Source organism: Aulonocara sp. 'chitande type north' Nkhata Bay, linkage group LG3 (genome assembly GCF_057382095.1).
Source record: "Aulonocara sp. 'chitande type north' Nkhata Bay isolate Kocher_YH1m ecotype deep benthic linkage group LG3, A_spYH_male_GT1.1, whole genome shotgun sequence".
Classification (NCBI taxonomy): domain Eukaryota; kingdom Metazoa; phylum Chordata; class Actinopteri; order Cichliformes; family Cichlidae; genus Aulonocara; species Aulonocara sp. 'chitande type north' Nkhata Bay.
In genome coordinates this window covers 67959402-67971956 of record NC_141346.1, presented here as the reverse complement: position 1 = coordinate 67971956, position 12555 = coordinate 67959402, and the positions used below count along the sequence as shown (strand labels likewise).

Here is a 12555-nt window from a genome sequence, read left to right as displayed (position 1 = left end):
TTGCGTGTGTGTCTGCGTGTGTGGGTAATCTTGGTTTCCTTTGTTTGGGACAAACATTTGGGAATATTTGTTTGAGAGGAAGAACTTTATATTATATATATTATATATTATATATATTATATATTATATATATTATATATAATATATATTATAACACACGATAACTTTAAATGAATGTCGTGTTTTTAATTCCGCTCCGGACTCGTGAATCTCAACCCAGCAGCAGCGGTAACGTTTGCACGTCCTCTCCCGTTAATGCGGCAGGTAAATAATCAGCTAACAGTGCATATTATGTTAGCGCGATCTGCCTTATTACAAACCTGCCATCACTGTGCATTTAGTGACCATGATGAGAGAGACAGAGTCTGGCTCAGACGCTGGCAGTTCTCGCTGCAGTCTGCCGGTAGAGTCTCCTCTCAGGCCAGGACAGACGAACGTCACCGAGCAGTGACTCAGTTTGTGGTCAAAGGCTTGCACCGATTTTCGGTAAGTGAATGTGTTTAATTGTAGGCAGGGACATTACTGGATATTCTTGTGTAATTGCTACAGAATAATTTATGTTAATTAATTTATTTATTTATCTTGTTCAAAGAGAAGATATAAAACAAAGTTCTAAGCTAATCGACCTCAATGTTCTCCTTTTTTAAACAGAATCGATAAAGAATCGAAAATGGAACCGGAATCGTGAAAATCTTATCAATACCCATCCCTATTTGTCGGTACTGCGCAAAGTGGCCAACAATCCAGCAGCAGCGACCGATTGGCTGTTGGCGGTCAGCTCCGCCCTGTTGTCCAGCCAGCGCCTGTCCTCCTCTCTTGTCCTGATTGTGACTTATCTCATCATCATGGGTCAGGAAAACATCTGCCAGCTGGCTTTGAAAGCAAGCCAGGCTGTCGCTGCTGCCGACCCCTGCCAGGTAGATAACCCACACAACTGTTCTCTTAAATCTGTGGACTGAAGATAAAGTAATGCATGTTGTTCCCTCTGACATGTAGATATGTTGTATGTAAGGGAGCTAGCTTGTGTTTGTCTTTCTAAGAGCAGGAAACACATGTTGATAACCTGGTGTTTTGGCACCAACACATGACTTTGAAATGGTTCAGATCAGCAGGAAGATAAAAGCTGTCACTGCTGTGTGATTGCTGCTGATCTGCTGCCGTATAAAGGGAGAGGTTAGGGAGTGCTCTAAGGGGACAGACCTCCCTCTGGACTTGTGTTGGAGTCACTAGCTGCAGATGAAGTGTGAAGTTTATCCCTCATTACTCAAGCGTGCACCGGGCCCCAGAGGATTCACCTTCTGCTCTAATTGCTCCCAGAGTGCTGCACACACTGGTGTTTGGATGCACTGGTTGAAGGTTGTTGGCATATTTGAGTCCTCTGGAGATCTCTGCTCGCTCGTACTTGTCATGTTAAACGTGCAGCAGCAGGTCTTTGTTACAGGAAAAGCCAGAAGCTAACCACTATGAAACCTAAATGATGATTTACTGCAGTGATGTTGATTCAAAGTGATGTTTTTGGCTCGACAGCATTAAACGTGTCATCGCTCAGCTTTATGTCTGTGAAGGTTCTCAGTCATCCAGGTCATCGTAGTCAAAGGAGCTTGCAAAGAAAGGCGTCTGGACTTCTTTAAGTTACTTGAAGACGTTTCACCTCTCATCCGAGAAGCTTCTTCAGTTCTAAGGTCAAATGGTGGAGAGTCCCAGATATAAACCTAGTGGGAGTGACCCCCCACAGAGGGACAAAAGGACCCCCTGATGATCCTCTGAGACAAGGTGTGAAACTGGGTGTGGGCCCCAATCAGCCAGAGTTTCGGGTGAGTTCATTGTGAAACCTGGCCCCACCTTATCATGCGAATTCCTGAGTGGTGTATGCTGTACAGTGCAGCAAGGAATGCCCAGACCTCTACATTGGAGAGACCAAACAGCCACTTCACAAGCGCATGGCACAACACAGAAGAGCCACCTCCACAGGACAAGACTCAGCAGTCCATCTGCATCTTAAGGATAAAGGATGCCAATGTTCACATTTTGGACAGAGAGGACAGATGGTTTGAAAGAGGAGTGAAAGAAGCCATCTATGTCTACTGTGAGCGACCATCTTTGAACAGAGGCGGGGGTTTACGACACCAACTCTCTGCCATCTATAATCCAGTTTTGAGATCCCTTCCCAGACGCCTTAACGCCCACTCACATCCTGGGCCATCTGATCTCAGGAATTCGCATGACAAGGTGGGGCCAGGTTTCAAGTTTTGGCTTTGTTAAATATATTTTCATATTTTTGGGTCAATAAAACCCCTTTTTTGAATTAAAACCACCTGTGTCCTTTATGCTTTACTGCTTGGTCCCTGACAGCAGTGCACGACTAATAGTTGTCCTATGGACAGATTCCCCCACCTGAGCTGTGGATCTCTGCAGCTCGTCCAGAGTCACCATGGGCCTCTTGGCTGCATTTCTGATCAGCGCTCTCCTTGTTCGGCCTGAGTTTAGGTGGACGGCCTTGTCTTGGTAGGTTTACAGTTGTGCCATACTCCTTCCATTTCTGAATGATCGCTTGAACAGTGCTCCGTGGGATGTTCAAGGCTTGGGAAACCTTTTTGTAGCCTAAGCCTGCTTTAAATTTCTCAGTAACTTTATCCCTGACCTGTCTGCTGTGTTCTTTGGACTTCATGGTGTTGTTGCTCCCAATATTCTCTTAGACAACCTCTGAGGCCGTCACAGAGCAGCTGTATTTGTACTGACATTAGATTACACACAGGTGCACTCTGTTTAGTAATTAGCACTCATCAGGCAACGTCTATGGGCAACTGACTGCACTCGGACCAAAGGGGGCTGAACACACACCCCACTTTGCAGTTATTGATTTGTAACAAATGTTTGGAATCATGTATGATTTTCGTTCCACTTCTCACGTGTGCACCACTTTGTGTTGGTCTTTCACGTGGAATTTCAATAAAATAGATTCATGTTTGTGGCTGAAATGTGACAAAATGTGGGAAAATTCAAGGGGGCCCAATACTTTTGCAACCCACTGTATTTTACCTACACATACATTCTTGTATTTAGACAACACCTGAGGGATAAAACAAACTGTAAATGTCTCCAGCTGGTGTTAACAGCACCACTAACACATCTGTGCTGATGGGGTGTGTGTATCTGTGATCTACAGCTCATGTCTGTCACATCAAATGCAGCTGAGTTTATGTAGATCCATAAAGCACAGCTGATCGTCCTGCGCTGTCTGTGGTCCTGAAATGAACCTAATAAACAAAGATGTGTTTGAGGTTTATCAGTGTAAAAGCAGAGATCAGACTGTCCATCAAATCTCTGTGATGCCATCTCTGTGCACAAATGAATGGCACAATATCAAGAGCAACAAATCAAACACTGCATTAAACAAACTGTGCTAAATATTAGCACCATTAGCAGGACACTGTGTGTGGATAATGTTGGTAAATCAGTTTGTGCACATAACTGAAATGTTCCCCTCTCGATGTTTAGCACTTGACAAAGGAGCAAAGAGAAATTCCCACGTCTTCCACACAGTTTTCTCTGTGTGAACACAGACAGTGTTTCTTGTACCCAGTTTGTAGGAGCTGGGATTGGACTCCACCACAGCAGCCTCTGTGTGGGATAGATGCAGTGCTCTGTAGTATAAAGCACTCTGTCAGTGAGCTGGACTCTCCAAACCAGCAGTCATCGTCTAACATCTGCCTTCTTCAGCTGTAACCGTGTGTTTCTCTTGTAAACTTGGCTCTGATCATATGTGCTGTAATATTCCAGCTTTGCTTCCCGATCGTGCTGCACAGTCTGCACATGCTGGCCGGCTCCCCCAAGCTGAGAGCAGTGGGACTGCGCCTCATGACCGCTCTGTGGAAAAAACAGGTTTGCAATAATAAGGCATCACTATAAATGTCATATTCATGTGTTCAAAGCTTCTGTTTGTCTTTGATTGTGTGCTGCTTTGGTCATGTCTGTAAGGACCGGGTCTACCCAGAGCTGCAGCGTCTAATGAGCCAGCAGGACAGCAGGGTGGTGCTGGGGAGGGACGCCCAGTGGGAGCAGATCCTGGCCAGGGCCGCCTGTGTCAGGGACATCTGCAGAGAGAGGTGGGTCCTCCCATACTTACAGAAACAGTGGGCACTTCCTACATTCACTGGTTCATTCATTCAGTGGACTTTGCATGCACAGTGCAGACAGTGTGAGCTTCCAACACCAGGATTCTTCATCTTCCCTTCTAATGAGTAATAATCACTCACTGGACTCTTCATAGATGTTTCTGCTCAGCAAGCTGATGAAAGTTCAGAAAAATAGAAATATTTGTTTTTTCAGTCACATCACATCAACTTTGCTTGTTAAGATAAATGAATGCACTTTGTAGCTTTCCAGTGAATGAAGCCTCAGCTCGACGCTCCACTGAGTCCCTGTTTCTCCAAAAATCAGCAGGAGTCCAGTTTTAAATGTTTCCGTACAAATGTCCAGAGCAGCTACACGTGCCTGAATCCAGAAGGATCAAAGTCTTACAAAGTTCAGTTCAAACAGAGAGACTGAGAGGCAGCTAACTTCCTGTCTCTGCCAGACTATCAAAATAAAAGCATACATTTGAAGCAAAAGAAATCCAACTATGTCAGTCTGTAAGCACTGCTTCCCATATAATACAACTCTAAGCAAGTGAGCCTTAACTTTATACTTTTAACCTTTAACCCAAAAACTATGTTGATCATATAAACTCCACAAACTGCATCCAGGCTCCTGCACACGTCCTTTACATGTTAGCTGTTAGCTAATGCTTGTCAGTTTTTGTGAACTGGCCTTTATGTGTGTTGATGAAATAAAACGATGATTTTATTTGATTATTTCCTTTGTTCTAACCAGCTGGTGCACACTGTCCATCGTCCTGGGGCCTGTTACGCCTGCTAACATGTACATGCAGCTTTTTTAGCAGCATTAGTGAAAACCTGGGAAACCCTCTGGATGGATGCTACAGTACAAATTTAGCAAATCATTGAGCTGTTTCGTTGTTTTCACAAATGCTTACGTTTGCTTTTATTGTAAAACATTTGCAGCCATAAGAGTTTGCAATGATAAGAAGCTGTGTTTGGCATTTACTTACTTACACGTGTCCTGGCACTTTTAATGCTTTTTTCTTAAATAAAAATGGTAACAAAATTAGAAGAAACACATTTCCCACTTTGTTCACGCTGATGTGTGTGTTAACCAGGCCTTACCAGCATGCAGGGGACATGGTGGCTAAACCTCCTTAGGAAACTCAACTCCTTTGGAGTCAGCACACCCATCATGATGACTTTTTACTACGCCTTCCTGGAAAGCATCATGACCTTCTCCATCACCTGCTGGTCCCACTCCCTCAGCCTTCATACAGGAACAGACTGCAGCATCAGTGTGCTCTAAAATCATTGGCCTGCCTGTCAGAACTCTGGCAGGTTTTCATCAACAGGCCCTTAGACACGCAGCCAAAATCATCAACGACCCCTCTCACATTCTTCACCCTGCATTTCAATGGCTCCCCTCTGGGCGACGCCTCCGCTGCATTTCCTGCAGGACTGAGAGGAGGAGGAGCGCCACCTTTGTCCCCAAAGCAGCTCTGCTTTTTAACTCCAGCTGATAAGAACATTTCCCACACCAGAAACATAAACTACACTCTTATACCAACACTTTACTCACTTTTAGTCACTTACAGTTATTTATTCACCTTCAGTCACTTTAATTTTAAAACTGTGTAATTTTAAAACTGTATATTCTGTGTATTTATTATCTCACTTTTATTGTGCTTATCTTCAACGTCATGCTGCTCTGTTGTATGTTAATTGGCCCTTGGGGATAAATAAAGTCTCTCTGATTCTGGTCTTGTTTTTTTTATATTGGTAGTTTGATAGGTTTCGTATTTGTTTTCTTTTACATCATATTAAAATGTATAAATATATAGATTTAAATATATTTGTGTATTCATGTTGGATTGTGTTTGGTTTTCTTTTATTTATTTCTGCAGTGGTTGTTGTGTATTACTATTTAGATTGTCTTTTTTCCATTATTGTAATTGTGTATAAAGTTTGATTTGAATGAAAGTTACACTCAAATGCTTTCAGTGTTGCTGTGTTGAGTGTTTTCATGTTTAATGTTTGTATGGAAGACACAGAAAGACATTCGGCTAAAGAAATCTGTGCTAGAGGGACTTTAAAAAATAAATAAACAGAATGTAAATAATGATGTTTAGTATTTGAGATGGAAGCTGTTTCTACAGGATCCTGATGGACACTCAAAGGTTTATAAAATGTTCTCATTAGTTGTTTGCAGCAGAATATCAACCCATGTGAACCAAAACAACAAAAGTGTGTGAGACTACAAATTCTAGAATCAGAACTGCTGATTTCATTACTCTGAACTTTTAAAGGCAGGTTTTGTATCTGAGAGCAGGGACACTTGCTGTGTTCAGTGTGACTCGTCTCTGCAGAAGGTCAGGGCTCTGATAGTTGCAGTTAGCGGGTGACTTACTGGGCAGGTGGATCCTGAGTGTCTGTGGGAGTCAGGGTTCATTATGGTCCTGGTTGCTACTGGAAATAAAGAAACAAAAGGAGGGTGTGTTGTTAAATGGTAAATGGTAAATGGCCTGTATTTATATAGCGCCTTACTAGTCCCCTAAGGACCCCAAAGCGCTTTACATATCCAGTCATCCACCCATTCACACACACATTCACACACTGGTGATGGCAAGCTACATTGTAGCCACAGCCACCCTGGGGCGCACTGACAGAGGCGAGGCTGCCGGACACTGGCGCCACCGGGCCCTCTGACCACCACCAGTAGGCAACGGGTGAAGTGTCTTGCCCAAGGACACAACGACCGAGACTGTCCAAGCCAGGGCTCGAACCGGCAACCTTCCGATTACAAGACGAACTCCCAACTCTTGAGCCACGATTGTTCAGGAAGTACAGACTGTAGCTCAGCAGGTAGAATTACTAACTGGAAGGTTGGAGGTTTGATCCCTGGCTGCTCCAGTCTGCACGCCACGGTATCCTTGGGCAAGATGTGGAACCCCGACTTGCTCTCCGATGCATCCATCATAGTGTCATTGTTAGAAAAAGAAGTGCTTGTGTGAATGAAGCACGCTGTATAAAATGCTTTGACTGCTCATACAGAAAAGCAGCTCATAAGAACTGGTTCATTTTCCAGATAATTCCACTATTAAGACAACAGACATTTGGGAGGCTTTCTCTGAGAGTAACACTGAAAGTCTTGCTGCTCCTCCACAAAATGAACTTCAGATTAAAGACACAGCTCAGCTAAACACAACTCAAACTAATCTACACTATTTTTCTTTATTACGCAGCGTTTTTATAACTATTTCCAGATGTTTCTAAAGATGAAAACAGAATTAAACTCCAGCCTGATGCGTTTCTGAGGTTCCTGACTCTGACCGTCCTTCCGTGGCTTTCGTGAATGTTGTGGCGCAGTTGATCGTCTCGAAGTTAAGGTAACGTTAGCAGTCTGTACTGTTTTCCTGGCTGACATCAGCTGTGTGCAGCTTAGTTTCAGCATAAATCTGCTTCGTTTTATGTGAGATCAGAGTCTGGGAACGAGACAGAAACAGTTGATGATCAGCAGCTGAACTCGATGTTACTGTGGATCCACTGACTGATGTCTGTAGGCAGCTTCTCCTGCCTCCATCAGTCTGTGGCTGTATGGGCTCAGATTGTGGTCATAAATATTTTGTACTTGTAAATCAGGATTTGTAGGTGGAAAAAGAATTTGTGTGTGAACTTAGCCAAGCAATACGTGTGAAACTCTGCACTCAAGTTTCAAGTTTCAAATTACAAGTGCGTCCCTATTTTTCTTCCTTTCATCTGATTGGCCAATGTCATGTCAATCAAAAATTTAACAATCCAATCAGAGAACAGGTGGGTTTGGCTATTGGAGGGGTGCTTTATGAAGCTTCAGGTCCTTGAAGGGAATAAATGCCCCTTTGCATGCCAGCCCAGCGTTTTCCTTCATCACTAGGAAGGAAAACAGTCTGTGGTGGTCCGAGTTTTGTGATTTTTGTGTCACAGGTTTACGTGCTTAATACAGGGAACTCCAGAGGACACATAGGACACAGTGACCCGCTGCACACACACTGCACACAATGACAGCTGCAGAGTTTGTGTCTGATGTATTAAGTATGAAACACTGTTGGGTTAAAATCTGGTCAGAATGAATCCAGGTGCAGGTGTGTCAGTTTAGGACCACTGGACTAACATCCAAGTGCTCACAATATAAAGTGTATTCTGTAGTAACATCCCACATGGAAACGTCAACACTCAAACTCAAAATCTATTTTTGTCAACAATAAAATGACAGCAGACCAATTTGAACAAAGTTGGTAAAAAGCTTCAGAAATTAGAAAAATATTAAAAAGTGTCTTGATGCTCAATCATCCAGGTAAGGGTTAGGTTAGTAATGCTGTGATTGCAGACATTCCCCAACTCTCTGTGAATGGGACTCATGGCCATTAATCAGTGGTTGTTGATCAATGATCATGACCTCCCAGCCATTGTGCAAATGTCCTGTTTATAAGGTTGGAAACCTGCAGTCAGCTGAGACTGAAGGAGTCACCTGGATGAGTCATGAAACTTTTCTCCCACTGAAAACATCCAGATGAACAGAATCAACTTTTGGGGATTAAAACGTGTCTGAATTAATCAGTGGGTGCTGAGTGGGCCAGTCAGTGTGTCGCTGGGCTGATTTGTGTTTCCTCTGCAGGTGAAGGTAGAAAGTGTGTGTGAGCTGATGTGAATTGAGCAGCATGGATCAGTGTGAGGACAGAGAAGAGGGAGTCCCTCCCTCTAAAAGCACTCTGTGTGGGGAACATGAGAGCCAGACCAAAGCTCAGAGGTGAGATGACCATCTCTAACTGTCCATGACTCTTCTCCATGTCACAGCTCAGCACTCACATCACTGCTCCATCATTAATCACAGGAACCAGCCTGGACCTCCACCCAGCTCTGTGTCCTGTAAGAGTGACGTGTCTAAAGATGCCATCATTGAGTTTAAAGACTCTGCTGCAGAGAGGTGAGCTGTTAGTAACAAGAACTCTCTGATTTAAATGATTTTGATGTTTCCTGGTTTCTAAAATGCATCTCTGTAGCAGAGCAGTGTCTCCAAGGACACACAGGCTCAGCTGTAACTGTCAGTTTATCTGGTTTAAGACACATTTGGACTCAATTGGCTGTTTTTAACTATGTATTTTAATCAGAGGTGTAAATCTAGACCTCACACATCTGGATCCTAAACTATGATAGAAACAGCTGCTAGCAGTGGGTAGTTTGACTTTGATACGTTGCTCTAGAAAGCAAACAAAGGTTTGTGCAGCTCCTCTTCAGAAAAGTGTTCAGAGAGCAGCTGCTGTATTAGACAAAGGCTCGTCGTGTGAGCCCAGATGTGTGTAACAGCTGGATGAAGGAGAACCATCAGTCGCGTCTCCATCCCGCCTTTATTAATGAACTTCCTGTTGCTTGCAGATGACAGGAACACAAAGTGTTTGTGCCATGTGATGCTGCAGGATTTGTTAACATGTCCATGATGGTAACATCTCCTGGTCTAACTGCAAACACATGAGCGCTCCTAACGGCAGCTATCACAGCCACACAGGCAGACTGTGTCTCACTGTTGCATTCAGGGACATTTGTTTTCCTGTAAAAAGCTTAACTCTAATCTAAGAGGACTGTTACTGACAGGAAACAGCTGCATTATCTGCAGTCTGTGTGATCACAGCTGCTTCAATCACTTTATCAGAGAATTGATCATTGAATAAAACATGTTTGTGTCTGCAGAGGTCAGAGGTCACAGTCTGCAGGATCCAGCTGTCCGTCTGTGAGGAGTGATGAGTCCAAAGATTACCCTCCACTCTTCAGTGCTGAACCTGGACAAACGAGGTCAGAGAACTGTGATGACTCCTTTACATGTTTGTGTTTTCCTGGATAAATATGACCAAAGATTCATTAAAAAGATAAAAATCTTAGACTTTGTCCTGTAGCGCTGTGTGGCAGGCAGGATTGGACCCAAACACAACAGGATGAAGTCAAAGAGGCAGCTTTATTTCAGCTGTGAACATGCAAACAGCAGAAATAAGGAAACATAACTGTAGGTTTGCAGTGAATGAAGCCTCAGCTCGACGCTCCACTTTGTCCCTCTTTTCCTTCTCCAAACAGCCACATCAGGAGTCTCTGATGGAGTTTTAAAATATTTAATTACAAATGTCCAAAGATGGGTTCAGGATACCTGAATCCACAGTTATTAAAGCTAAAATAGTTCACAGGGTTTGGACTTTATTAGGTGACGAGAGAACATCAAAGTGTTTTTTATCTTTAAACAGTATTTTTATCACTTCAGTTGCTCTCACAGCCCTGTTTGTTATTTTAGTAAGTAAGTAAAGTTTATTTATTAAGCGCTTTTCATAGACAGGTAGTCACAAAGTGCTGCACACAGAGACTAAAATAAACAGTACGATAAATAGCAAAATGCACAATATACACAATATAGAGTTTAAATGTAAATTAAAAATATAAAAATGTAAACAGCATTGGTCAACAGAAAGCTTGTTTAAACAGTAAAGTTTTTAACTGTTTTTTAAAGGATCCCACAGAGTCAACCAAACGTAGTTGTAGAGGTCGACTGTTCCACAGCCTTGGTGCCACAGACTGAAAGGCTCCGCCCCCTTTCGTCTTCAGACGTGTTCTGGGAGCAACCAACAAACTCTGAGTCTGTGAGCGGAGACAGCGAGCAGCAGTGTATTTAGTGAGAAGCTTGGATAAATAATCTGGGGCCATTTAGTGCTCTGTACGTTAAAACAATCATTTAAAAAGAATTCTAAAATCTATTGGGAGCCAATGTAAAGAACATAAAATAGGAGTGATGTGAGCTCGCTGGGTAGAGTGAGTTAGTAGTCTTGCTGCTGCGTTTTGTACAGCTTGGAGGCGAGAAAGAGATGATTTATCCAAGCTGGTAAACAGGGAATTACAATAATCTAAACGCGATGACACAAATGCATGGACAGTTTTTTCCAGTTCAGCTAAGGAGACCATATGTCGCAGTTTAGAAATATTCCTTAAATGAAAGAAACAGGAACGAGACAGAGACTTTACATGTGAGTCAAGGCCCAAAGAAGAGTCAAATATTACTCCAAGATTTCGAATATTTGGCTCAGCAGAAGAACAGAAAGGGGCAACAACTTGACTGATTTTAGAATATAGATCAGGAGGAGCTATGATCATGGTCTCTGTCTTGTTCTAACAAGGTAATTGTTAGAAAGCCAATCAGAGATTTGAGTTAAAGCCTGGACTAGGGTGGACAGCCTATCCAGCTGATGAGGCTTAACCAGAGCTCTTATGTTTCACTCAGTGCTCCCACCAAACACCTTGGAGGACACATTAGTGTGATTTAGATTTCATTGCTGTAAGCACCAGTCACACAAGCTAACCCATGGAGGCAGCAGCAGGCTTTGTGTTTGGTAAAGTCTGCTGGCTTAAACTAAGAGAGTTTAGTTTGTTAGCACAAAGAGCTGTCAGCTAAAGCCCCGAATGCACTTTGAATACAGACGAACTGAGAAAAACACTTTAAATACAGCAAACAGTCAAACTGACCACATGTTTTTCTGCTGATCATCCACAGCAGTACGTTTAGCATTCATGCTAGCAGCAGGGTATGACTGTTAGGGTTGCCAACCGTCCCTTAAAAAACGGAATCGTCCCGTATTTAGAAACAAAAGCACACGTCCCATATTGAGCTAATAAGGGACGCACTTTGTCCCGTAATACAGTGAGAATCAAAAGTAGTCTATAAATGTTAATGGAATTAACGCTTTGTTTGAAAGCATAATTCCCAGCACCTCTCCTGCTTTGTGACCAATGAGCTGACAGCACACTTATGACAATTCAGATTACCGCTCATCTCATTGGTCGAGGAAAGGTCGCTTGCGGAGAAAATACCGGAAGACAACAGATGACCACAACAAGAAGCATGGCCAACAGGGAAACAAACGTCGACACTGCGGTGCAAGTCTCGGACGACAGTACACCTAAAGCTGGGCAGACACTGTGCGATTTTTTTCAGTCACGTTATTCAGCTCCTGCTCAAACTGCACGATTGACTCGCAGGGGTTAGAAGTTGGTAGGTCACGATGCAGGTCTCACACTATACCGCCCGATGCTCTGATGCGACCCGAGTGCTCACACTGTGCCTCCATAACATGAAGGTTATAACAGAAAATCTGTCGCTCTCCCTGTCTTTCACTCACACAGACACACAAACCACCACCATCAACTTTGCTAAATTGCTAATGAAAAACATGATCAGGCAGCTGTGAATGAGCAGCAGTGTAAATCCAACTATTTTCACGTTTGTTGTGGTCGTGATAATTTTGTGATGCCACATCGAAAAGGCTCGGATGAGCTTTCCAAAGTTCTACAAGTTGTGCCTCCATCGCTTGTGTCCAGATCACACGCTGCACAGCCGTGCTGCTCCGTCTTTTTCACCGACGTTTACGTGTTTGCGCGTGAGCAGTGT

The 12555-nt window shown here is 43.3% G+C and overlaps 3 protein-coding genes across 2 annotated transcripts; all 3 read left to right on the top strand.

Annotated features, from left to right (window-relative positions):
- The window catches only part of LOC147336741 (protein NLRC3-like), a 97777-nt gene that overhangs the window by 77498 nt on the left and 7724 nt on the right, over positions 1-12555 (top strand).
- Positions 3514-5484, top strand: LOC147336743 (focadhesin-like). Its single transcript, XM_086285619.1, has 3 exons — positions 3514-3882; positions 3979-4106; positions 5219-5484. Exons 1-3 carry the CDS (start codon positions 3814-3816, stop codon positions 5259-5261), a joined length of 240 nt encoding a protein of 79 aa, XP_086141745.1. The 5' UTR covers positions 3514-3813; the 3' UTR covers positions 5262-5484.
- LOC147336742 (uncharacterized) lies at positions 8790-10906 on the top strand. Its single transcript, XM_086285616.1, has 3 exons — positions 8790-8886; positions 8971-9063; positions 9825-10906. The coding sequence occupies exons 1-3, from the start codon at positions 8798-8800 to the stop codon at positions 9973-9975; spliced, it is 333 nt and encodes a 110-aa protein (XP_086141742.1). The 5' UTR covers positions 8790-8797; the 3' UTR covers positions 9976-10906.